General features: G+C 46.8%; 1 protein-coding gene across 1 annotated transcript in view; it reads right to left on the bottom strand.

Moving 5' to 3' along the window:
- The window catches only part of sugct (succinyl-CoA:glutarate-CoA transferase), a 172954-nt gene that overhangs the window by 143866 nt on the left and 2397 nt on the right, over window positions 1–26691 (bottom strand). The window contains exons 2-8 of the mRNA XM_056299650.1: window positions 23407–23455; window positions 18973–19046; window positions 18346–18431; window positions 17285–17335; window positions 14612–14732; window positions 8896–8987; window positions 6714–6857 (exon numbers count right to left, since the gene is read on the bottom strand). Coding sequence (XP_056155625.1) covers window positions 6714–6857; window positions 8896–8987; window positions 14612–14732; window positions 17285–17335; window positions 18346–18431; window positions 18973–19021 — 543 coding nt within the window. The 5' untranslated portion in view covers window positions 19022–19046; window positions 23407–23455. The remainder of the gene's footprint in view (window positions 1–6713; window positions 6858–8895; window positions 8988–14611; window positions 14733–17284; window positions 17336–18345; window positions 18432–18972; window positions 19047–23406; window positions 23456–26691) is intronic.

The raw sequence follows: 26691 nt of genomic DNA on the forward strand, positions 1-26691 counted from the left end.
TTCTTCAGTTTGTTCTTATTAGACGTGCATCAGAGTCGTTAACCTCCCCAGTTGTTCTTAAACACGTCTTGGATGTTGATTTGTAAAGAAAACGACATAAAAGACCTCATGAAGAAGAGCTGAGTGAGTTTTGCATGTAATGAGGTATTGTCAAGAACGTGGCGACAGTATTCCTATCACGAGTCAATGCATTGTGTTGAGATACTACATACACTGCAGTATGTTGCATTGTTTTGTCAACCTTTTAGAAAATGTCTTAAAATAAACACCTCAGCACACTTACGATCAGAGTGATCATCTACTTTATGCAGCAGTACGTGTACGTCCTTCTCCTGGATCTCCACCTTGCCATGGTGGAGAAGCGTGCGTGTACTAAAGAGCTATGCTGTCCGGAGCTTGGCTCCCGGTAGGGTCACCCCAGACGGACAGGTCAAGGGGGAGGTCCCAGATGAAGCGCGATCCAACAAAGACCTCAACGGTGGAACCGGTGGAAGATGTCTCCAGGTCACAACGGCAGTGAAGGTGGATGAAGGCTGCAACAGAGGGTGGTCCCCAATCGTCTCGGTTCTCCATGCCACTGGACTCTGGCCACCTCCTACCAAGGACCGTGTGGTGGCTGCAGGAGCATCAGCCTCTCCATGTAAAAAGCTGTCACGCGCAGGCGTCCTCCCATTATGCGGCTCCAGGATCGGCCTCTACTGTCTGGCATGGGAACTGCAAGGCCTCCGACGGCAAATCTCTACAGCGGATAGTGAAGACAGCTGGAAAGATGATAGGAACTGCTCTCCCATCCATCCAGGCCAACTATGACACATGGTCACCCGGAAGGCTCTCAGCATTTTGAAGGACCCCACCCACCCTTCCCACATCCACTTCACCCTCCTACCCTCTGGCAGGAGGTACCGCAGCATCCATGCTGCCTCCACCAGATTATGCAAGTTTCATTCCTCAGGCTGTGAGGTTCCTCAACAGCCTGAACACTTAGACCTACAGAAAAGGACTTTCTGACCGTCTTACTCACTGCCCGTGTCAGGTGTGCTTGTGATGTTTAGGTCTGTGAAGTCATTCTTGTTTTTAATGCACTTTTTGTTGTTAATATTTATTGTGTGTCATTTATTTTTGTATGGCACTGTGGTCCGTGTGAAAAGTAATGTCATTACCTTGTGTGTATGAGACATGCATATAAGGCAATGACAATAAAAGCAGTCTCAGTCTACTGCCCCTTTTCCACTACATGGTACCGGCTCAACTCGACTCGCTAATGTGTCGTTTTCCATTCCCGTAACAGTACCCCCCAGTGTAGGTTTTTAGTACCCACTCCAGTTTTTTTGGAACCTCGACAAAGGTGGCACCAGAAAAGTGGTAACAGTTACCAAAATGCCTGTACTTTCCAGTAATGGCAAACGAAAAAAGGGCAAGTCGAGTTGAGCTGGTACCATGTAGTGGAAAAAGGGCATACGTCTAAGTCTACACCCATCTGAGGACCCAGAGGGAGGACGGTCATACTCGACCCCGAGTGACCGCCGATGATGATGATGTCCTAAATGGAGCTTAAAGCAAACACCGACATCGAATGAAGAAGGGCTTAAAACAGATATCTCAACACTCTGAGAAGAGAAATGTAAAGAAAATATGTATTCCTGCATACGGGGCTGATTTGATGGAGGTTGACTTATGGCTGTGGTACAAAGCTGTAACAGGGGCGTCCGGGTAGTGTGGTGGTCTATTCTGTTGCATACCAACACAGGGATCCCAGCTCAAATCCCCGTGTTACCTCCGGCTTGGTCGGGCGTCCCTACAGAAACAATTGGCCGTGTCTGCGGGTGGGAAGCTGGATGTGGGTATATGTCCTGGTCGCTACACTAACGCCTCCTCTGGTCGGTCGGGGCGCCTGTTTGGGGGGTGGGGGGGACTGGGAATAGCGTGATCCTCCCACGTGCTACGTCCCCCTGATGAAACTCCTCACTGTCAGGTGAAAAGAAGCGGCTGGTGACTCCACATGTATGGGAGGAGGCATGTGGTGGTCTGCAGCCCTCCCCGGCTTGACAGAGGGGGTGGAGCAGAGACCGGGACGGCTCGGAAGAGCGGGGTAATTGGCTGGATACAATTGGGGAGAAAAAAGGGAAACATTTAAAAAAAGAAAAGAAAAGAAAAAGCTGTAACAGCAGGAGAAGCTGAAATAGAAAAAAAAAAAAACGATCAAAATAATGTTAAAAATATATTTCATCAGCTTGGTCGGGCGTCCCTACAGACACAATTGGCCGTGTCTGCGAGTGGGAAGTCCGATGCAAGTGGGTCCTGGCCACTGCACTAGTGCCTCCTCTGGTCGGTCGGGGCGCCCCCGGATCAGCAGAGAGGAGGTGGAGCAGCGAACGGGACGGCTCAAAAAGAGCAGAGTAATTGGCCAGATACAAATTGGGGAGAAAAAAGGGGAAAAGTGGAAATATATATATATATATATATATATATATATATATATGTTTCATGAGTGTTTGAAATGGAGTTTGCTTCCACACGGCCAAAGCTGGGTCCATAAAGACTTCACATTACAGAGGTCTGGTCTGTGTCGCCCAGCCCCGTATCAACAGCACATTTAGGTCAAACCAAAATGAGGACATTAAGACACAAGCACAATGCATTGTGGGTTCCCAGCCGGAGGTTTGGGTTTCTTTGGGTTTGCCAACGAGCCAGAGAGAGAACAGATTTGGCAGAGAGAGAAGGTGACGTACCCACTGTCATAAACTGTGGATGTAAATGATAAATTATACTCCATTTTACCTTATTGTGAGATTTTAGATTTACAGCTGAACGCCACGATTTTCTCGCTTAATAATGTCCCGTGTTTCTCAGTCCAGTCCGGTCAGCGGTTTTACGACGGCCCCTGGGTTACTTCACTCAGCCATTCTCCCGGTTCAGCCAGCTCGTCATAACTTCAGGCATCGGCTGCTGTTTTTCCTGTTTTATTCTGAAGTCCTCACCTGTCTTGTCGTGTCAGTTCCTGCCCCTGGCTTTGTCCTCAGTTAACCCCATGTAGCCCACACCTGCTCCCATTCCCTGACTGGCTGCAGCTCATGTCCTCCCTGGTCTCCCTGGTCTCCTGACACATTGTCTTGTGTATCCAGTGTTTCATCGACTCTCCTTCCACCACGTCTACCTGTGTCGGAAGTCTTCTGCTCGTCTGCTGGACCTTGTTTCTTCTGCCTGCCCCTTGTCGGGTCTGTTCACCTGTTTGGACTAAAAACCCCGGTACCTAGAACTTGAGCTTTGAACCTGTTTTGCCTGTGTGTCCCTTGTCTATCTGGTCACCTGTCAGACTGACTCCCTGTGTACTGACCACTTCCTGCCTTGACCATTAAACTGGGTTACTGTCACCTCCCTGTCTGTTAGGAATCAGGAACACTTTGTCATTTCACCTCAAGTACTTGTGCACATGAGGTGAAACGAAATGCCGTTTCCCCCAGCGCACAGCAGTGCAACATACAGACAAAAACACATTTAAGAACTACAACAACACACATTCAAACTAACACACATATCCAAGCCAAACGTCCATCCATCCATTATTCAAGCCACTTATCCCAATCAGGGTCACGGGATGCTGGAGCCTATCCCAGCAGTCATTGGGCGTCTGGCAGAGCAACACCCTGGACAGGCCGCCAGGCCATCACACAGAGCCAACACAGTCACACCTCAGGACATTTTAGTACAGCCAATTCACCTGACCTACATGTCTTTGGGCTGTGGGAGGAAACCGGAGCACCCGAAGGAAACCCACGCAGACACAGGGAGAACATGAAAACTCCACACAGAGGACGACCCGGGACGACCCCCAAGATTGGACGACCCGGGACGACCCCCAAGGTTGGACGACCCTGGGGCTTGAACCCAGGACCTTCTTGCTGCGAGGCAACTGCGCTAACCACTACGCCACCATGCCACCCCCAAAGCAAAAAAAAAAAAAAAATCCCTGTCCAAGGGAACAAACGTCAGCCAGGATGACTGTCGGAACTGCCGGTCTGCATGGGCTAGCAGTTAGCTTAGCCTGCCCTGATTACGTGTCCTGTCAGACCGCCCTCCATGTTTCCTCCTTGGGTGCAGCTCCAGGCAGGGGCCGTAGTCCCTGTAGCAACTGGATGAAGCAGACCAAGCCCTCCCAGCCGATCCAGCGCAAGCTCTCCCAGCCAGACACCCTTGACACACCTCCCTGTACTCCACACGATGACATCAAAAACACCAGTCAACGCCAGGTGAGGCCACCACCAGACTGCCCTTGTTGTTATCTGCACTGCCGGTCTGCATTAGCTGGCAGTTAGCTTAGCCTGCTCCGCTTCCTGTCTGACCGCCCTCGGTGTTACCTCCTCGGGTGCAGCTCCAGGCAAGGCTGCAGTCCTTGGGCCCACAGCGCAGCAGACCAAGCTCTTGCAGCCAACAAACCAAGACAAAAATTTAGACACAGATGTGGACAAAGACACTGCATCGACAATACTGAGTGAGGCTGCCACAAATGTGAATTCGCACTGCCATCTTCCCACACCGGTACTGGGTGAGGCCCCTGCAAACGTGAATTTGCATTGCCATCTTCCCACACCGGAAGCGGAAGTCGTGTGTTTGGGTTCTGATCTGCCAGTTTCCCTGGGAAATGTTACAAATAATTGTTTACTGTCTCCATGTGTATGATGGAGTCAGTCACCAGTCATCTTCACCGTGGTTGGAGACACTCTCCAGTCTCCGTATACCACTGTTGCCGTATACCACTGTTGAGATGTTTTCACCAGGTAGGACGAACACTGGTGCAGCAGCAAACACGTACGTGTTGGAAAAAAGACCAAGACGTGATGCTGATGTGTCCATGACAACCAACATGACTGTACAGCAGTGTTCCCATACAGTGTGATGTAATTTGTAATACATTAGACTGTCTGTGTTAGCTTTGGGCCAAGGATCCATTTTTGCAAGGGTGTAACTTTACTGCTGAGCTGACAGCACACCAGCCACAGTGGCTGCTACACCTGGTTTGTAGTCCTATTGCACCTGGTTTGTAGTCTTGCCACACCTGGTTTGTAGTCCTGCTACACCTGGTTTGTAGTCCTGCAACACCTTGTTTGTAGTCGTGCTACACCTTGTTGTAGTCTTGCAACACCTTGTTTGTAGTCCTGCTACACCTGGTTTGTAGTCCTGCTACATCTTGTTTGTAGTCCTAGAAAATCAGAGTCAACAGGTTGTTTCTCTCTACCTCCTACAGCCACTATATCACAACACTGTTTTACTGGAAGACTGACTGTCTGGCCAACACCACCACCACATCACCTCCACCTTTAGAATGGACCAAATAAACACTTATTAATGGAGAAAAGTGACTGACTGCAGCTTCAAAACAAACAAATCACTCAGCTGTAATTGTGCAGTGAATTGCATCACGCCCTCATTTCCTTCATTTTTTTTCAGATCTTACTGAAACTGCTTTCATGGCAGAAACGGTCTGACTAGAAACCGAATGAGACCGCCGCTTTTCCACAAACCTGCCAGACTTTTCTGATACGCACCCGAGTCCACATGGAGTTTTCACTCCTGTCAGAAAAACCCAATCTTACTGTAAAGGTTGATTGAGTCTGGAATACATGATGAATAAATGATGCTGGGTGGGTCTGAAAGCTGCTGAACACTGAAACCAGACCATGATGACTGAAACTGGATCTGCTGAAGTGAACGGAGGAGGATCCTGCACGGCTTGTCTCTGTGACATGACCTCACCGAAATGGCTGTGGTTTAGGTGGTTTGTTCTGCCTTCGTCATTTCATTACTGCATGAGTTTTATGGCAAACCCTGTGGTCAAACCAGGGTTCCTCACATGGAAAGTAAAGGTTTGAGATGAAGTGCTGCGGGACGCTGTGCTTCCTCTCTCCGTGCACAGAGAGACAAATGAAAGGAGCTCGTAAAACAGCAGCAGTCTCTTCCAAAACGGCGCGTCCCAACGCCACAAATCAAGCACGCCTTGGGTGTCTCGACTATTTCAAACTGCAGAAGATGCATTATTCCATTAGTATGTGTGTCTCAGGCTTTCACAGGAAATATACGGTTTGTTTTATGTAAATGTGACAAAGACTGAGGAACACATTCGTCAGGTTGTTTAAAGCCGGAGACTTGTGAGGATCCATCACTGACTTGTTTAAATACCTGAGAGCTCCAAGGGAATGTGAATATTTCTGAATCGAATGAGGACAGAGGACTCCGAGATGTGACCACACACACACACATACACACACACACAGAAACATGCCCACACTCAGATACATATTCTCAGACCTGTATAGATACACACACAAAAAAAAAAAATACAGACACACACATGTATGCAGAAAGACATAGTATGCAGAAAGACATACACTCACTAAGATACACACAGAAAAGAACAACACACAGAGATGAAATGCTACACACATTCACTAACAAGCACAGAAGAACATACATGCACATGCATACAGACATGCATGCATACACACACACACACACACACACACACACACACACACACACACACACACACGTTTGTTTATCAGGCATGCTGAGTCTTGGTTACTGGGAGCTGCACAATACCAGCAGTATAACCATGAAGATGTCTGCTCATGTGTCTGTTCTGTTCAACTTTTAACATTTTGTATTTGCCATTCACACACACACACACACACACACACACACACAGACTGACAGATCACCTGTGATGACAGCAGGTTACAGTCAATGTGGACTCCCTTCCCCGTCTTCTGTTTCTGCAGCAGGGCAGCCATGATGGCGCCGTGCGTGTACAGACCGGTGGCCAAGTCTGTCATGGCTACACCTGGCCTGACAGGGTCTCCACCCTGCAACACACACAACACAGGACCAGGAAGTCACACACTTAACCTGTTGGATATGACTGCAAGCATGTGTTTGTGTATGTGTGATGTGGGACTGAGTGGGCATACGTGCATATACGCCTCGGCGTCGGCCATCAGACCTCTGGAGCTTGTTCAGAAAGCTGCAGCTCGTCTGGTGTTCAACAGTCCTAAGTTCTCCCACACAGCTCCCCTTCTCATGTCCCTACACTGGCTCCCAGTGGCTGCTCGCATCCAGTTTAAGACTCTGGTGCTGGCCTACAGGGCAGTGAAAGAAACAGCTCCTTCCTATCTCCAGGCCATGGTCAAGCCCTACACCCCCGCCCGACCACTTCGCTCTGCTGCCTCGGGACGCCTGGCTGCCCCGTTGATCAGAGGCCCCTGCTGCTGATCGACCCGGTCACGGCTCTTTTCTGTCCTGGCCCCACAGTGGTGGAACGAACTCCCCACTGATGTCAGGACAACGGAGTCGCTGCCCATCTTTCGGCGCAGGTTGAAAACTCACCTCTTCAAGGTGAGCCTGTTACTTGCTCGTAGCACTTATTGTATTCACTCATTTAAAAAAAAAATCTCTTTCTTACACTTTTACTGTAGCACTGGTCATGCTCTTAGACGCTTGTTTAGAGAGAAGATGCACTTATGACCTCTGATAATTAGTAGTTCTCCTGATTTCCTAAGTTAAATGATGCACTTATTGTAAGTCGCTTTGGACAAAAGCATTGGCTAAATGACTGTAATGTATCATAATGTGTTTGTCTGTGTGTTTGTTTAAAAGTGAGAGGTCATTTTGCCACAGGAGGGCGCTGTAAGGTAGAATGGACTAGGATGGGGAGCCTCTGTAGGTGAATGGTTACAGCGTATACAACATGGCTACATGGTTGCAATGTCGCTGGTTCGAATCCAGCCGGTGACCTTTGTTGCATGTCATACCACCTCTCTCTCCCATTTCCTGTCTGGCTCTCCACTGCAACTGTCTAATAAAGGTATAAACTACCAACAAAATAACCTTAAAATAAAGAACTGCCCAGGATGTGAAAAAAAAGTGTGTATTTTTTATAGTTATAAAGATTGTATCATGTGTAAATGTTGTAGAGTTTTTATATTTTGTGAGTTGTACAGTTGGTACAGTTTGTGTTGGTTTCTGTTGTGTACCATGTGAATGCATCACAGATGTGTTAAAATGGACAGTAGTCAGGGTTAGACAATCATCTGCATACGAGCATAATCTAGTCAGTCTAGTTTGCATACGAGCATTGTCTAGTCAGCCTAGATTGCATACGTGTATTATCTGGTCAGTCTAGTTTGCATACGTGTATTATCTAGTCAGTCTAGTTTGCATACGAACATCATCTAGTCAGTCTAGTTTGCATACGTGTATTATCTAGTCAGTCTAGTTTGCATACGAGCATCATCTAGTCAGTCTAGTTTGCATACGTGTATTATCTAGTCAGTCTAGTTTGCATATGAGCATCATCTAGTCAGTCTAGTTTGCATACGTGCATTATCTAGTCAGCCTAGTTTGCATATGAGCATCATCTAGTCAGTCTAGTTTGCATACGTGTATTATCTAGTCAGTCTAGTTTGCATACGCGCATCATTTAGTCAGTCTAGTTTGCATATGAGCATCATCTAGTCAGTCTAGTTTGCATACGTGCATTATCTAGTCAGCCTAACTCGTTGGCTGGCAGAAAGCTTTAACTCATCCTGCTGCACAGTACTGCGGCTCCTTCAGGACCTGAGCAGCTGTGTGATGTTCTGCACACTATGTGATGCTCTCCATGTGAGAACTCGTCACCATTTAAAGCGCAGTGCCTTCTCTGGTAGAATGTCTGACAGCACAAATGAAAACAAATGACAGCGAGACGCTAGGCTTGACAAAATGAGGACACCTCTACGGACAGGACGCTCAACATCTGATGCACATGAAACCAAGTGTAGCAAACTTTCTTGTTTTTTTTTTACAATAGTTCTGCTGGAATTGAAGTCACCTCGTAGGAGAACCAGCAGAGAAACCCACACTCACCTCCGGTCCGGTGATGTGCATCATTCCTGACACGGCTGAGGCGATGGAGTCATAACCTGGCCTCTGAGACCGAGGACCTGTCTGTCCATAACCTGACAACACACACATACACACACACACACGCATACAGACACACACACACACACACACACACACGTGCTGTAAGTTGTGAGAAGAGATAAATGGAAGTGGAGAGCCAGGTCTGCCGTACTGGTGCCACAGAGTGACGTCGGACTATTTATGTGTGGAGAAGCCCTCTGAGATGGAGGTCAAAGGTCACGGCTTCCTTTGGGAGACCTGACCCTACATCAAGTTTTTCACTTCGAAGAACTCAACAATTCACAGCCAATCAACATCGTCTGTGTGTGTGTGTGTATGTGTGTGTGTGTGTGTGTGTGTGTGTGTGTGTGTGTGTGTGTGTGTGTGTATGTGTATATATCTACATCAGAGGCCTTCCACATCAGATGCCTATGCATCCTGAGGATAACCTGGCGTGACCGAGTCCCCCATACTGAAATACTCCGCAAGACCAACTGCATCAGCATGGAGGCTACCGTCACCCAGCACCAACTTCGATGGCTCGGCCACGTCATCAGGATGCCAAAGGAGCGCTTACCGCGTAAAGTGCTGTATGGCCAGCTACATCTTGGCCGCCGCTTGGCAGGGGGCCAGAAAAACGGTACAAAGACCAGCTGAAGACCATCATAAAAAAGTGCGGCCTGAACCCGAGCCAGCTGGAGGACACTGCCGCCCAACGCTCCATCTGGCGGCAGCTCTGTCAACAAGGGGTGCAAAACCTCAAGAAGGACTGCGGTGATCAATGGACCAGGAGACGTCTGAAGAGACATGAAGCCAGTACCACACCTACACCCCCAGTCAGGGAGTTCACCTGTTCTGTCTGTGGCAGACATTGTGGATCGCGGATTGGGCTTTACAGCCATAAGAAGACTCACAAGTGACAGAGGCAGGATCGTCATCATCGGACACGACGGACAACCTAAAGCAAGCAAAGTGTATATATACGTATATATGTGTGTGTGCGCGTGCACGCGCGCCAGACAGAGGAATAGAGAGCCATTTGTCACTCCCCTAACGAACGAAACATTTCTAAAACACACATATGCACGCAAACACACACACACACACACACACACACAGATAATGGGAAGCCATATGGAGAGCAGCGAGCCTGAAAGCTTGGCTATCACCAGACCTGTCTGTCTGTCTGTCTGTCTGTCTGCCTGCCTGCCTGCCTGTCTCTCTGTCTGTCTCTTAAGGTGATCTGGTCCCTTTAGTGCCACAGTCCTGCGGGGCCCGGGCCCCTCAGAGACTTGCTATAGTGACCCTACGTTCTAAATCACTACTGGGACAAATGGAGGTCTGAGTGAGGTAAGGCTTGTCCAAACAGAAATAAACCTTCCTGATTGGCCACCTGAGACTAAGTCAATCAACAACAAAAAAAATCAACCAATCCACAGCCATGAATCAACTGTGACATCACTGTGGGAGGTTCAACCTTGTGTTAATTCAATAGACCCGGGAAAGTGTGCCTGTTCCTCCGCCTGTCTCATAAAAACTCCTACTTTAAAGGACACACGGTGACATGTTCCACCTGTTGTCTCTACATGTCTGTGTCACAGTGAGACGTGTGTTTGCTGGGTTGGTGACTGAACAGGTTGTTTACTCTTCAGCCATGACTTGGACGAGTGGCTTCGGCTCCATGTTCTACTGCTGACATAAACACAGAAGATTTAGGAACCCAACATCTACCGTCAAGTCAACAAGTCACAGACGAGGTCCTGCTGAAGAGTCATCCTGTTCAGGAAACACACATATCTACTGCCGCTGCTGCCAGGGAGGCCGGACGAAAGATGATACATCAGCATTTTCTAACGGTGTGCCGCCGAGCAAGGCACTCACTCCACAAAATACTCTTGAGAAGCGTGCACGCACACACACGCACACACACACACACACACACACTTGTATCAATCTCAGATTGTACTGAGAAGCTCCCAGTATTATAAAGGAAGAAGACTGGTTGTACTGGGAAGCTCCCAGTAGAAAAATTAGATGACTGGTTGGACTGAGAAGCTCCCAACTTAAAGACAGTAAAAGACTGGTTGGACTGGGAAGTCTCAAAATAATAAGAGGAGGACTGGTTTTGCTGCAAAGCTCCCAATAGAAAAAAAACTAGAAGGCTGGTTGTACTGGGAAGTTCCTCATAGAAGAAATGTGAAGAACTGGTGTTACTGGGAAGCTCCCAGTGCCAATGAATGTGACTGTCTGAATAGGGGGGGGGGTATATTACATCCAGAAAGGCCAGCTGAAATGAAACGTTAGACAGAAGTGCACTCAGAAGGCTCTCCGTTGGCCTTCTCTGCTTTTAAATCTCAGAACTCGCTGCCAAATCCCATTCCCGGGTCAGAGCGGTCCGGAATATTCTGACAGAGACTGAGGGAGGCTGTGGTTTGGAGGAGACAGGAGATGACGCAGGATGTACTGCACTGTAAATCTGCTCCATTCAACTTCCCTGTATCCAGCTGCCTCGCTTTAATGAGGCCTCATGGGTAATGCAGTTTTTCTTTTTTTCTCGGGGATAGGGACGGAAGGGCGGTGGGGGTTCTGGGGAGAAAGGGAAAATAGAGAGAGAAAGAGGGAAAGAGAGGAGTAACAGATGAAAAGGAGGAAGTGTAAAGAGCAAGAGAACAATTTGGCCTGGAGGATATTGGAGTCGCCTGTTTCCAACCTTCCCTCAAATGAACAAAGAAAACTGTAAATATGAATAAAAACACCTTAAACTCGCAATAAATGATAAATGACACAGTAAACAGGCCACAGAGTAAAGCAGCCTCTAACATGGTTTATAAATTGACTGTGTAGTTTAGATAAACTGAGTGTGCAGGGTGTCTCTGGGTGGGTAGCGGGGTACTTTTAAAGCCTTAACACAGACGGTATGAACACGCTGCAGCTACACAAGATAAATAACTGTTTACTGCCCCTCCGGCCTTCTATCGGCTCTGTGAAGTGGTGGATAACAGAGTCCGCTGAACACAGCACTGACATAAAAACCCACCACGCAGCTCTCATCTCTCTCTCTGCACAGCCAAACCACTTAGGAGCGCATTTAGCGGCGTGCAGAGACGCCAAGTGGTCAGGACAGGAACTGCAGCCCGCTGGTGCCAATAGAGAAACCCTATCAGAAAATACAGCGCATCAGGAACACTTCACTTCATGCAGTTGCGTACATGAAATGAAACAAAACGCCGTTTCCGCCAGCCCACAGCAGTGCAACACAAAGACAAAAACACATCCAAAAACTACAAGAACACACATATCCAAACTAACACACATATCAAAACTAAACAAAAAAAAATCAATGTCCAAGGGAACGAACGCCAGCCAGGATGCCAGTCGGAACCGCCAGTCTGCATGGGCTAGCAGTTAGCTTCGCTCGCCCATCTTCCCCGTCCTGCCAGACCGCCCCCGGCGTTTCCTCCTCGGGCTCAGCTCCAGGCAGGGCCGTGGTCCCCGGGCCCACCGGACGAAGCAGACCAGGCTCTCCCAGCCATTAAACAAAGACAAAACTTGGACGCAGATGTGGACAAAGACACTGCATGGACGGTACTGGGTGAGGCCTCCGCAAACGCAAATTCACGCCGCCATCTTCCCACACCGGAAGCGGAAGCAAGAAGAAAACATGAGGCAGTTTGATGTCTTGCTCAAAGGCATTTGTGCAGGGCAGATGGCATAATGGCATTTCTACCTCACTCTTCAAGTCGAGGAAACCCCCTTTAAACTCTATTATGAAATCTGGCAGTTTGACTGTTCCACTTTTCTCATAAAAGCCAAGGTTGTGTGTTCTGACAACTTAAATTTGACTCCGATTTTTTCCTAAAATGGGACAGAAATCTTTTTAGAGCAGTGTGACCACAACAATCCATGTGCAAAACCAACATTTCTCTCTCAATTGGGGCCACTTTCATGGTCCATTTTCTGATCTCGGACCACTTTCTGGTCCAAGATCACATCCATATTTGATGTGCGGCTGTGTGACCCAAGTTTGAATGATAAAATCTGAGTTGCTGAATATTTATGTCTTTCTCCAAGGCACAGATCACTGTCATCATTCCACATTATCCTCATTTCAAGTTCAGACAGTAAGTCAGTGATTTAATGTCTATTTGTGGAGAAACTCGGGTTCTCTCGTTCCCACTGACTCCTTTCTCCGGCAGCCGGTTCAGATTACCAGTTGCCACACGGTGGACTTTATTTCCTGTTGAACAGAGCGAGACGCCGCCTGTAAAATTTTCACGAGCCGCAAACACAGAAAACAAAACTCAGTGAGACTGGGACCACACCAGCATCGCGCGCACATACACACACACACACACACACACACACACACACACACACTCAGAGTGACCAGAAAAAGGGCGTGTCTTCACAGGCAGAAGCCTTGAGACAAGAGGGGTCACAAGCTCTGTTCCCTTTGTCTGTTTCCACATGCTGCAGATTTTAAGTGAAATTTTGAGAATTTGATAGTGGAAAATGCAAATAACTTACTGCATGTTTCCACCAACTGGTGTTTTTGGAAAAAAAAAACTTCCTGTGCACAGGGTGTGACAAGACCACGTCATCAAAACAGCACTGATAATGGTTGCTTAGCAACAACAGCTGACGGCTACGAGTAAATGCTAAACTCAGAGGTGAGAACTTTCAACATGTACCTGTATGCCATCAGAGCTGTCATCACAGGCTCATGTCTGATAATCTGAATTTTGTTTTCCGTCCAGACGTATCATGTAGTGTCACCATCCATCATGACTGTTTATGACTGAACATAGTCACATGATGGGACGTTGCTCTACATCTTCATCCATCCATCCATTATCCAAGCCGCTTATCCCAACTGGGGTCGCGAGGTGCTGGAGCCTATCCCAGCAGTCATTGGGCGGCAGGCGGGGAGACACCCTGGACAAGCTGCCAGGCACAGGGCCGACACAGTCACATACCCAGTTTCCCCTTGGGGATGAATAAGTATTCTGATTCTGGTCTTAGTACAGCCAATTCACCTGACTTACATGTCTTTGGACTGTGGGAGGAAACTGGAGCCCCCAGAGGAAACCCACACAGACACGGGGAGAACATGCAAACTCCAGACAGAGGACAACCCGGGATGACACCCAAGGTTGGACTACCCCAGGGCTCAAACCCAGGACCTTCTTACTGTGAGGTGACCGCGCTAACCACTGCGCCACTGTGCTGCCCACTACATCTTCATTTATTTGAAAAATAAAATTCCATCAACCTTTACTGCATTTTCTCTTTACCCAAACTTCAGCTTTTCTGACCTGAGGGACAAGACACAGTACTCCTGATAAAAACCAGTAAAACCTCTTTAACCTGCTGATGTTAATGGGAACAGGCCGTCTAGAGGATCCGGCTCTGAAAGAGAACCCAGGTCGGGTCGGTCCAGCTGGGACCACGGTGGAAACTGTCAGCTGATTAAAGAAGAGCAGAGAACATTCACACGTTCTCCTGGAAAATCTGTAAAATGGCTGAGAAACACGCTCGCTTTGCCCTGTTAACCACTGATGCCGATGTGTCCTTTAGCAAGGCATTAAACCCCCATCTTCCCAGAGAGCAACGGTAGAAAACATATGGGAGAGAGTCATATGTTTTATGACAGACAGACAGACAGACACAGACATACCTGATATAGAACAGTAGATGATTTGGGGGTTGGCTGTGCTGAGTTGCTGGTATCCCAAACCCAATTTATCCAGTTTCCCTGGAAGATAGTTCTCCACTACGACATCACACACCATAGTGAGCTGTGATGAGAACAAACACACACACACACACACACACACACACACACACACACACACACACACACACACACACACACACACACACAAACAAACACGTATTTTTTCCCGTCTATTCTCAATCTAAGTAGTCCTCCCTATCAAGGATGTGCACATCCTCATCCCTGAAAGTGTGGCCTCTGGCCTGTAGATGGGTGTAGACTGTGTAGATGGTGTAGACTGTGGAGTCCTGGCCTGACGTGTTAAATCTCCTGTGTTACACATCTGTCACCATCTTACAATGCTGTGATTGCAAACATTCCTCAATCCTCTGTGAATAGTACACATGGCCACTGTAACTAGTTAATGGTCAGGGTAATTTAAATATGAAACTGATCGTTGGTTTGGGTCGTTATGCCACTGTATTGTTTACAAGGGTGGGGTACCTGCAGTCACTCTATAGTTTATAAGGGTGGGGATACCTGCAATCACTGTATTGTTTATAAAGGTGGGGACACCTGCAGTCACTGTATTGTTTATAAGGGTGGGGACACCTGCAGTCACTGTATTGTTTATAAGGGTGGGGACACCTGCAATCACTGTATTGTTTATAAGGGTGGGGACACCTGCAGTCACTGTATTGTTTATAAAGGTGGGGACACCTGCAGCCACTGTATTGTTTATAAGGGTGGGGGTACCTGCAGTCACTCTATTGTTTATAAGGGTGGGGACACCTGCAGTCACTGTATTGTTTATAAGGATGGGGTACCTGCAGTCACTGCATGGTTTATAAGGGTGGGGGTACCTGCAGTCACTGCATTGCTTATAAGGGTGGGGGTACCTGCAGTCACTGTATTGTTTACAAGGGTGGGGACACCTGCAGTCACTGTATTGTTTACAAGGGTGGGGACACCTGCAGTCACTGTATTGTTTATAAAGGTGGGGACACCTGCAGCCACTGTATTGTTTATAAAGGTGGGGACACCTGCAGCCACTGTATTGTTTATAAGGGTGGGGACACCTGCAGCCACTGTATTGTTTATAAGGGTGGGGACACCTGCAGCCACTGTATTGTTTATAAGGGTGGGGACACCTGCAGTCACTGTATTGTTTATAAGGGTGGGGTACCTGCAGCCACTGTATTGTTTATAAGGGTGGGGTACCTACAGTCAGCGGAGACAGAAGAGGTCATTTAGATGATGATGAAACCTATCTGTCAAACGTGTCTGTGAATGTTCTCATTCATCCAGGTCATGGTTAGCCAAGGGAGTTGAATCAAGTGCAGCTGGACTTGATATATATCCGTGAAGACGTTTCGCCTCTCATCCAAGAGGCTCCCTCAGTTCGTGCCTTTCAGACTAGCTAGTCTGAAAGGCACGTTTCGCCTCTCATCCAAGAGGCTAAACGCCTTCACGGATATATACCAAGTCCAGCTGCACTTGATTCAACTCCTTTGGATGACTATCTGCCAAACGTTTTGTCCAGATGAACTGATTCACCTCTCTGTGATCTTCTTACCTGGATTATTGAGCATGCATGAAGGCAAACTATGTACACACACTACAGCCTCCTACAGACTGCGTGAGCCCAGCAGTCCTATAAGTTTACTGCAGGCCACACTGTGCGATATGGATCTAATAAAATTGGGTACGACATCAAGTGTGATGTGTGTAGACTGTACGACGATAACACTACTGAATCGCAGGCTATGACCAAGTCCATAAAAACGTCATCACTGTGTGTGTTACATCAGCACACGTCATCAGTCTACACCGCTGGTAGAGCAGCATGACGCCACGCAGGAATCAAGTCCTTTTGTTGCTCATTTTAGCTCGTTTTGTTGAATACATGGCGTTTGGGTTTCAGGTGCTAACAATTAAGTTTGTTTGTGTTTCATGCCAGCAGAGATGGTGCGTGGCATTGATCAGTACGTCATTTCGTGCTGCATCTCTATTGGTTGGTTGGTATACATAGGTCGTAGCAGCAGCCACATTGTGAGACGGCTGTCCAACATTTCTGACATTGTCAGACTTTCGTCCCAGGTTATCTTCAGTCGCAAGACCGTAATAACGGCCGTCTTTGAACCTGTCTCACAGTGCGACGTAGGACCACCATTTTGGAGCCACGACCAAAGATATCGCCACGTTTAGTCATCTTTCATCTGAGACGGCCCACATCACACCATCTGTAGGAGGCTTTAGACACACGTTATGTTCAGACAGTGACAGGTGTGTAGATGTGTGTGTACGTCTAGTCTTACCAGACACTCTTATCTGGATCATCAAATTATTCATCTCAATGTTTTGAGGAACCAAATAACTTCTCTACATTTTTCTCATCTCATATCAACATCTGATATCATCTTATTACCATTATCATCTTATTTTACCAACTCATTCATCTTATATTATCATGTCACAAACATCTTAAGCATTTTTAACACCAAAGGAGATTCAAAATGAAATGAAACACATTTAGGATGCTGACATATCAAAATATATGTGCTAAATGGACACACACACACACACACACACACACACACACACACACACACACACACACCAAAACCCTCCTACCTCTGAGATGAGCTTGACTCCTTTGGGGTGTTTGAGGTCAACAGCGATGCTCTGCAGGGTAAAGACATAATGTGACATCTATGACCTTTAACTTCCTTTAACCTCTGACCCCAGCAGTATCACTGTCATCTGTTCTCTCCACAGAGAAAAGAACTGTAGTAGTCCTGTGTAGCTCTGCTAGCATAGTGCCTGATTTAAAGACAGCTTAGGAACTGAGCATGGCATTAAAACTGCCAGAACAGCTTCAGTCCCACTGAGGCCAACCATCATGTCATGTGACATGTCATGTGACATGGTTATCTCATTGCAAGATTCTGTGTCACAGGACTGGAAACATACAATTTTTTTGGGGGGGGATGTTTTCTCCCCAATTGTACTTGGCCAATTACCCCACTCTTCCGAGCCGTCCTGGTCTCTGCTCCACCCCCTCTGCTGACCCGGGGAGGGCTGCAGACTACCACATGCCTCCTCTGATACATGTGGAGTCACCAGCCACTTCTTTTCACCTGACAGTGAGGAGTTTCACCAGGGGGACGTAGCGCATGGGAGAATCATGCTATTCCCCCCAGTTCCCCCTCCCCCCGAACAGGCGCCCCTGACTGACCAGAGGAGGCGCTAGTGCAGCGACCAGGACACATACCCACATCTGGCTTCCCACCCGCAGACACGGCCGATTGTGTCTGTAGACGCCCAACCAAGCCATTGGTAACACGGGGATTCGAACCGGGATCCCCGTGCTGGCAGGCAATGGAACAGACCACTACACTACCCGGACGCCCACTGGAAACACACAATTATTCATTCTTAACCCTGGAAGTGACATCACTACACTCATAGTTCAATAAACTAACAATCTGACCCAGTTTGTAAAAGACAAAATCAGAATCCGAGTCAGAATTAAGTTTATTGGCCATGTAGGTTTGCACCCACATGAAATTTGACTCCGGTTTCAAAAATTCTGGTTTTCAATGCAAACCAAGGGGGACACAAACAAGAGGTGACGAAGTCAGCGTGTGTGTGTGTGTGTGTGTGTGTGTGTGTGTGTGTGTATGGATATGGACCTTCTTGTTTCGGTTCACACTGAGGAAGTAGGCGCTTTCTGTGCCGACAAATGGAGGACCCCAGGCCCTGGTATCATCTCCTGCTCCTGTTACACACACAGAGCAGGATAAGTGGCTCGGATAATGGACGGATGGCTGTTACTCCTGACTTTTGGGATCAGATTTATGTCTTGGGCAAATTTCAGAATTCCTTTTCTTTTTTTTTTACAAACTTTGTTTATTGATTTTCAAAGCACAAATTGACAGGAATGTTCAGGTACTTGTGAATGAGTGTCCTGTTAGAGTATTACAGTCGAAGAAATGACAACATACAACACATAGAAACTACAAAATACACTAGAATTCCATTGTAGCCTGGTATCGGTATACTAAAACACACACACACACACACACACACACACACACACACACACACAAGGAAAAACACTTTTCCGCTGGTATTTCATTTTGCAAACAGGATCTTTTTAATTCTTTTCGAATTTGAACTGAGAGTTAAAATGGTTGAACCCTCCAGTATCACAGAGCTCCACCCCTTTCTCCTCTAGGAAAGGCTTTAGAAATAAGAACTTATTTTATTGTATGCATGTGTACTTTAACTCGTTTAATTAATCTGTCAAACAAACTCACCTGGTCTCTCCACCTTAATGACCTCGGCACCAAGGTCTCCAAGGATCATAGTTGCAAATGGACCAGCCAAGACCCTGAGAGAGAGAGAGAGAGAGAGAGAGAGAGAGAGAGAGAGAGAGAGAGAGAGAGAGAGAGAGAGAGCGAGCATGGGTTACAGGAGCTCCTGAAATGTTGACATTATTTTTGTTCTAAAATGAGTTAAACCTTTCAAAACCAAGCAAATGTCACAATTGCAAAAAGTAAATTAGTAATTAATATTTCTCACGTCAATTTTATTAACCGGCCTCATAACACTACAAACCCCTTTTAAATCTTCGCAAGCTAGCTAGCTAGCTAGCTAACTTCGGCGCATTTATGGAACCACCATCCACAAGACGACGCCCAAGAGATTCAAACGGCCAAAACGACAGCAAACTGCACCAAAGGACTACACAAATACACCTGAAGGAGTAGCAACTACACATTTGCAACCGGGAAACAGGCAAAACCAGCCCAGAACAACGGCCGCCATTGGTGGTGGAAACTAAAATCCACTGTGGCGACCCCTGAGAAACGGAGAACAAGCCGGAAGTCGACGACGACGACGGAGAAGAAGAAGAAGCTAACGCTAGCAGCTGGCAGCTTAGCTAATGAGCTAACAGAACAGACACAAATTCAAACGAGTAAGCGAACCTTTTTAGTTTTTTTCACTGTTCGGAAGAAGAGAAGCCTCGTACATTATAACTAGCCGTGTAACTTACGTTTTACGGCAAGAACGGACCTTTCAAGAGCTGCGGAACGCGTGTAGCTAGCTAGCTAGCTAGCTAACAAAACAACACCAGCTAAACATGACGTCAAGAGCTGATAGAAGTAAACAGCCGTTTTCCCAGCCCCTACCCGATCAGCTGAGAATACACGGACCTTTTTTTGTTTTGTTTTTAAAAATAATTATTGCATTTGGCCACAGCAGCAGCAGCAGCAGCAGCAGCACCATGCAGTTCCCGTCCTTTTGAATATCCAGACACACACCCAGGAAATGGCAGACAACAGTTTAGGGTGAAGCTCCAGAAAGAAAACCCAGAGACTGTTCAGAGACAGCTACCAAAGCAAAGGCAAGATGGTCACCACTAATCTGCTCTTTTACACAGACAACACAAATGCATGGCACGCAGCTTTCTGCAAACATTTTGAACATGTCAGAACCAGATGAGAGCATCAGTGCAGGAAATAAAAAGACAGATTAAAAGTCTGATCCAAGACAAAGAAAAGCTACAGAAAGAGCTCACAGAATTTAAAGACACAATGAGAAAAGACATAACAGAAATGCAGAGTGAAATGAAAAGGAAATTTACAAAACTCAGAGAGAAGTTCTACCTAACAGATGAAATGATTGAAACTTTTAAAACAACATATCCACCTCCCACACCAGAGCCCTCACAGAGCACTGACCTGCCACCCACCTCGCAGCCCAGCAGCCAACAGACTTATCTGCCCCCGCAAAGACAAATCTTGCTCCACCACCTGAATCCAACACACGCTCAGCCCCTGCCCCTTCCAAGGAAAAAAACCTTACCTACACCAGCTAAGGTGGCCATCCTGATTGACTCCAATGGCAAATTTATTCAAGAACAGATATTATTCCCTGGACAGAGAGTATCCAAAATCTGGAGTCCCAAGAATACAAGATGCCCTGTGTCATCTCTCTGACCCCGAGTTTGGCATACCAGCTCACATAATAATACACATGGGCACCAACGGTTTAAGATCTGAACAAGAGTGAGTAGGAAACCTCATCAACAGGCTGGCAAACAAAGCAACCAATCTTTTCCCCAACTCTAGAATCACTATCTCCACCCTTCTCCCTCGCAAAGACTTCAACCCAATAACAATCCAGAGAGTGAATGCTGACATCTCCAGAGGCTGTGCTCGTCTCCCTTATGTTCATCTGGCCCACCACTCCGACATCTCAACACAGGACCTGTATGCCCACTGCCATTTAAGCAAGAAAGCAGTGAGGAAGTTTGCAAAACACTGAAAGACACAGCAATAGGGAGACAGCTCCCGACAACAGATGGACACCCTAGCTCCCAGCCATGCCCCCCCCACCGTCCCCATAGGAATACACCGGTGTATAACCACCCAGACAGAGAGAGACATCCACCTATACATCAGCACCATGATCAGCAGACCAACAAAGCCACAACACCCAGTCCACCATTTATTAGGACCAACACATCACCCCCAGCACCCAGCACCTCGTCCAAAAAGAGCCCACAAGCCTGCCATATCCAGAGCAGGCCAAGACCCCCATCCACTAGGACCAGCCCACCACCCCTCCCATCCTCCTTTCAGACCCCCAGACCTCCCACCTCCAAGACCAGTCCACACCCCCTCCAGACCAGTCCACTGGCCCTCAGGACCTACCCATCACCGCCTCCACCCCCTTGCCAGGCCATACCGCTACCCTCCATACAAAACACCCCACCCCCACCCTCCAACCCTCCTCCACCGGGCCGGACCACCACCTCCAGCTACCAACTCAGCCCATCACAACTTAGCCCAACAAAGAGCCCCCCCCCCCCCAAATCGGAGCACAGCTATGCAGAGGGGCTGAAAGGGCAAGAGTCACTTCAGATGGATGCGCTCAAACAGCTGCTCCAGTACGTCTACTCTAAAGTCATTTAAGACCATCATGAAAAAAAGATTGATTAATGTTTCTGTCAACAATGTATTGTTACTGTTTTATGTTTTGAAAGGTTTGTCTCATTGTGAATATTTAATTGTTAATATTTGTTACTATGACCTCCCTTTCCATTAGTACTTGGAATATTCAGGGCCTGAGCTCATCAGCTTTTGGCCTGAAATATACAAATAGAGAGTTTCAGGACAACATTATAGGTACTGATATACTGATATTACTAGAAACATGGCAAAAAGAAGACAAAATCACTTACTGTCCCCCAGACTATAAAGAAATAGTATCTTCACAAAAATTCAGCACAGTACAGCAGGGAAGAAACTCAGCAGGTTTGGTACGGTGGTACAAATCAAAATTGGACAGATACATCAGTGTCATGAAAACAGGCAAATATCATATCTGGCTAAAAATTAGGAAAGGCATTTTCAACTCACAAAAAGATCTCTTCCGCTGTGCAATATATACCCCCCCCCCTTATGAATCTTCCTTATTACACTGAAGACACATTTACATTACTAGAGACAGGAACAAACCATTTCCAGGACCAGGGAAATGTTCTTGTGTGTGGAGACCTAAACGCACAGACAGGCACCCAAAACAGTTTTCTAAGTCCTGATGGCAATAACTACATGTGTAACTCACTTGATAAGACTAATCATTTTGTTTACTCCCACAGAAGGAACTGCGATCCGGTTATAAACAGACATGGAAGAGAAGTGCTGCTGCTCTGTCGCAGTCTGGGTCTGTATGTCGTCAATGGCAGGATAAGAGGAGACACCTTTGGAAGACCCACATTTTGCTCCCGTCTTGGGAATAGCACAGTAATTATGTAATAACCGATATAGACCCTTTGTCAATTAGAGCATTCACTGTCAAACCACTAACTCCCCTTTCTGATCACAGCCAAATCACCGTGTTCATCACAACGACAGGCATGAACACCATCACATTACTGCCCAGTAAGCTGCTCCACATAAAGAAATCATACAGACGGGCCGAAAACAGTACAGAGGAATTCAAGAAAGCCACTGACAATCATGAAATCCAAAATCTCCTAGATACTAGAGAGAAAGAGACAGACAGAGACAGGGAGAGAGACAGAGAGAGAATGATAGAGAGACACAGAGAGAGTGTGTATTGTGTTGTTGTTGTTTTACATGCTTTGGCAATATGTACACGTATGTCATGCCAATAAAGCACATACTGAATTGAATTGAATTGAATTGAGTGAGACGCAGAGAGAGAGACAGAGAGAGAGTGAGAGACAGAGCGAGATAGAGAGACAGAAAGACATTGAGGAAGAAAGTGAAGGAGAAAACATGAAGACTGAAATCATTAGCATCAGAATGTGTTTATCAAGCTACTGGGAGAAAACCAGTCCAACCACTCTTCTGCTGTGGTGTACTGGGAGCTGACCAGTACAACCACAGTGTACTACTGTTGGTTGATGATGTGTTGGCTTTTTTCTTCATACGTCTTCTTTTCATGATTATGATGTGTGAGACGTTCAGTACAAACATAATCATCCCAGTACACTACAGTACTACACTATAGTACTACAGTACAATACCATACTACATAGTCAACACACACTTTCAGATGTGGTGTGGTTTTCTTAGTCGGGTTTTCAGATGGGATGTGGTTTCAGATGTGGTGTGGTTTTCTTAGTCAGGTTACATGAGCATGCACCTTCAGGTTGATCTTCAGAACAAAATCATAACCAACAGTTTTCTGCTCCCAAATCTTTATGAACCTACCTTGTCAAATCCAGAACTCGGACCCCCTGCAGTGGCCGGATGTTTTCTCCTGGCAAACAAACACAGACATAACTTTAGTGAAGTTTCAAGTTTTATTTGAAAGCAAGTTCACACTTGATCTGTTAATAACATGCTTGTTTTGCCCACATCTCGCCTGCTCTCGTTGGTTCCTCCTAACTTCCCACTCCAGGACACGCAGCTGCACCGCCAAATGCAGAGAGTCGCAGCCCTGCCCAGCGAGGAGGTGGAGAAGGATAACAAAAATCTCTCAACTTTATGTCGACCGAGATCGCAACAGTCCCCGTTCAACAAGAGGATAATGGAACTGATGGGGGAAGTTCAACTACTTCAAAAACAAAACATGGCGTCTGGGGTAGCCTCGCGGTCTATTCCGTTGCCTACCAACACGGGGATCGCCGGTTCGAATCCGCGTGTTACCTCCAGCTTGGTCGGGCGTCCCTACAGACACAATTGGCCGTGTCTGCGGGTGGGAAGCCGGATATGGGTATGTGTCCTGGTCGCTGCACTAGCGCCTCCTCTGGTCAGTCAGGGCGGCTGTTCAGTGGGGAGGGGGAACTGGGGGGAATAGCGTGATCCTTCCACATGCTACGTCCCCCTGGTGAAACTCCTCACTGTCAGGTGAAAAGAAGCAGTTGGTGCAGCCATCCTTGGATCGGCTGAGGGGGTGGAGCATCGACCAGGGCGGCTCGGAGAGCGGGGTGATTGGCCAAGAACAATTGGGGAGAGAAAGGGGGGGGGGGCATAGAAAAGGAAAAAAGATCACACTTCCGGAGAATTGAGTGGCTGACCTCGAGCAATACTCCCGGATGAAGGATGTGATCATCAGTGGCCTGAGGACCAGACACCTGTCCTACGGCACCTGTGGCCCAGACGCGGGGTCGATGCTTCCGAGTCCGAAAGAGAATCGTTGGAGCAACAGGTAGTTGGCTTCTTGGACAGTAAGGGCCTCTCTGTTGACAACAGTGACATAGAGGGTTGTCACGTTCTGCCAAGCAAAAACAAAGGTGCAACATCAGCGATGATAATCCACTTCACAGACAGAAAGAAAAAGTATGGGCGACTTGGACAAGGAAGAGGAAACTAAAGGGAACTGAAGTGTACATAAAGGAATACGTCACCAAGAACAACACGTACACCGCCAGGCGAGCATGCATACTAATAACACAAAACAAGATCCGGGCGACTTGGATCCCAAGTTGCAAAGTATTCATGAAGGTGAAGGATCGACACCAGAGGCAGTGAAAATTCTCCTCATCAGGAACATCAAGGAACCAGATAAGGTCGATGAACGCATGATGTGTGGGGACTAAAGCATCATGGAGGTAGGATTATTCCATGTAACCGCTATACTGCCGATGGACAACTTGGAGATAACCACACTGACGATGACCGACAGTCTTATTCCCTGTTCCTTTCCTTCATTTCTTTGAAACTGCTGAATGTCCTCGTTTTATTACAACCTCATAAATGTAAATGCATATATCAAATCATGATATTCAGCATGTCAACATATATATCAACAATAATTTTCCTGGGGTGTCCGGGTACCCTGTTCTTCTTCCCTGGTGATGGCCCCTGAGGCTAATTCATGAGACCAACTCATCCTTACCCAACCTTCTACTCACTGGTTAAGCAGAGTATTAAATTACTGTATATCACAATGAATGTTCGAGAAAATCTGAACAACCACTTTCTTAATATAATACAAACAGAGGTGCACATGTGATGAACATACCACAACAAAAATGTGATGTATATGTATATGATGAATATGATGGACTGGATTTGGACCCTAGGAAGTCCAGCTGGTGCCATGAGCGTCAGCTAATAGGGATCCTTTTAAATAAATAGGTATACAAGTGGGACATAAAAGTACTTGTAAAATTACTTAGAGAAATCAAAATGCAAGAACAGGGTAAGTGTACATGTGCAAAACCAGTCAGTGCAGACTTAGGATGTGCTTTGCTGGACAGTGTGCTACAGTAGAGAATGTCTGTACGATGGCAATGGTATCGTAAACAGTAAATAGCAGATGGCATAGTTGGTGACAGCAACCATAATGAAAACAGTAAAGTTTAAAACAGTAAACAGTAAACTTGAGCAAATAGCAGAGTGGTCAGTTTAAGGGTCCTGTGGCTTGGAGGTAGGCGCTGTCTCCAGACCTGTTGGTCGGACACGTGATGCTCCTGCATCTCTTGTCAGACTGAAGTAGAGAGAACAGTTTGTGTCCAGGGTGGATGAGGTCCCTGATTATTTTGTGGGAATAAAGGTCCTGCACGGAGGGCAGGCCACTGCATGTGATGTACTCTGCCCTTCACAGAACTCTGTGATGGAGGTTAGAACAGCTGCCATACCAGGCAGTGATGCAGCCCATCAGGATGCTCTCAATGGTGCATCATGAAAAGTTAGTTAGGGTCTCTGGGGCCATGCCAAATTTTCTCAGCCAAAGCGAGTGTGTGTGTGTGTGTGTGTTCAGTATACCGATACCAGTATTAGGTATCAGGTCGACACCAGGCTAAAATGGTGTTCTAGTATTTGAAATTTGCCCAAGACATAACTCTACCAGAAGTCAGGAGTAACGTGTCAGAAATAAAAGCAAATTGGACATCTGTTTGTAACTAAGAGCAAGGAGTCTTCACACAATACATTACCAGTGTGGAGAATTGATTTGCAAGAGAATTTAACAGAGGAGGAAGAATGGTCAGAAGCATGCTCCTTAGTTCAAACCCAATCTGCAAACACACATTCTAAATGACTGCAGTACAAATGGATAAGCAGACAGTACATTACTCCAACTACGCTGCATCACTTTCACCCTGATATTCCCGACACTTGAATTCACCAGAAAGGATCTTTGTTCCACTGCATGTGGGAATGCCCCCAGATAATCTGCTCTTGGAAGAAGGTGCTGGATCTGTCCAGTCAGATCCAGGGTTCCAATTACAAACTCAGCTTCGTGGGGGTCTCCAAAAACAGGGCAAAAAAAAAACGTACACATGCGCTCAATTCATGCCCACACAGAGATGGGACTTTTTTATTACAGTGATGACTGGATATTATATAGGCCTATTACATATAAAATATATAACAATGTTTTTATTTTACCCAAAACAAAACAAAAAACAGTTGCCATGTTAAAATCAAGGATAATTAGTTGCTTACTCCGAGAGTGGAGATCACTAACACTCACTCACACACGTAAATGGCAAAGGCATGGCACAGCGGGCAGCAGCGGTGGCGGCCAGGGACCCGGAAGTCCAGCGT

This window comes from Lampris incognitus, chromosome 19 (assembly GCF_029633865.1).
Source record: "Lampris incognitus isolate fLamInc1 chromosome 19, fLamInc1.hap2, whole genome shotgun sequence".
Taxonomy (NCBI): Eukaryota; Metazoa; Chordata; class Actinopteri; order Lampriformes; family Lampridae; genus Lampris; species Lampris incognitus.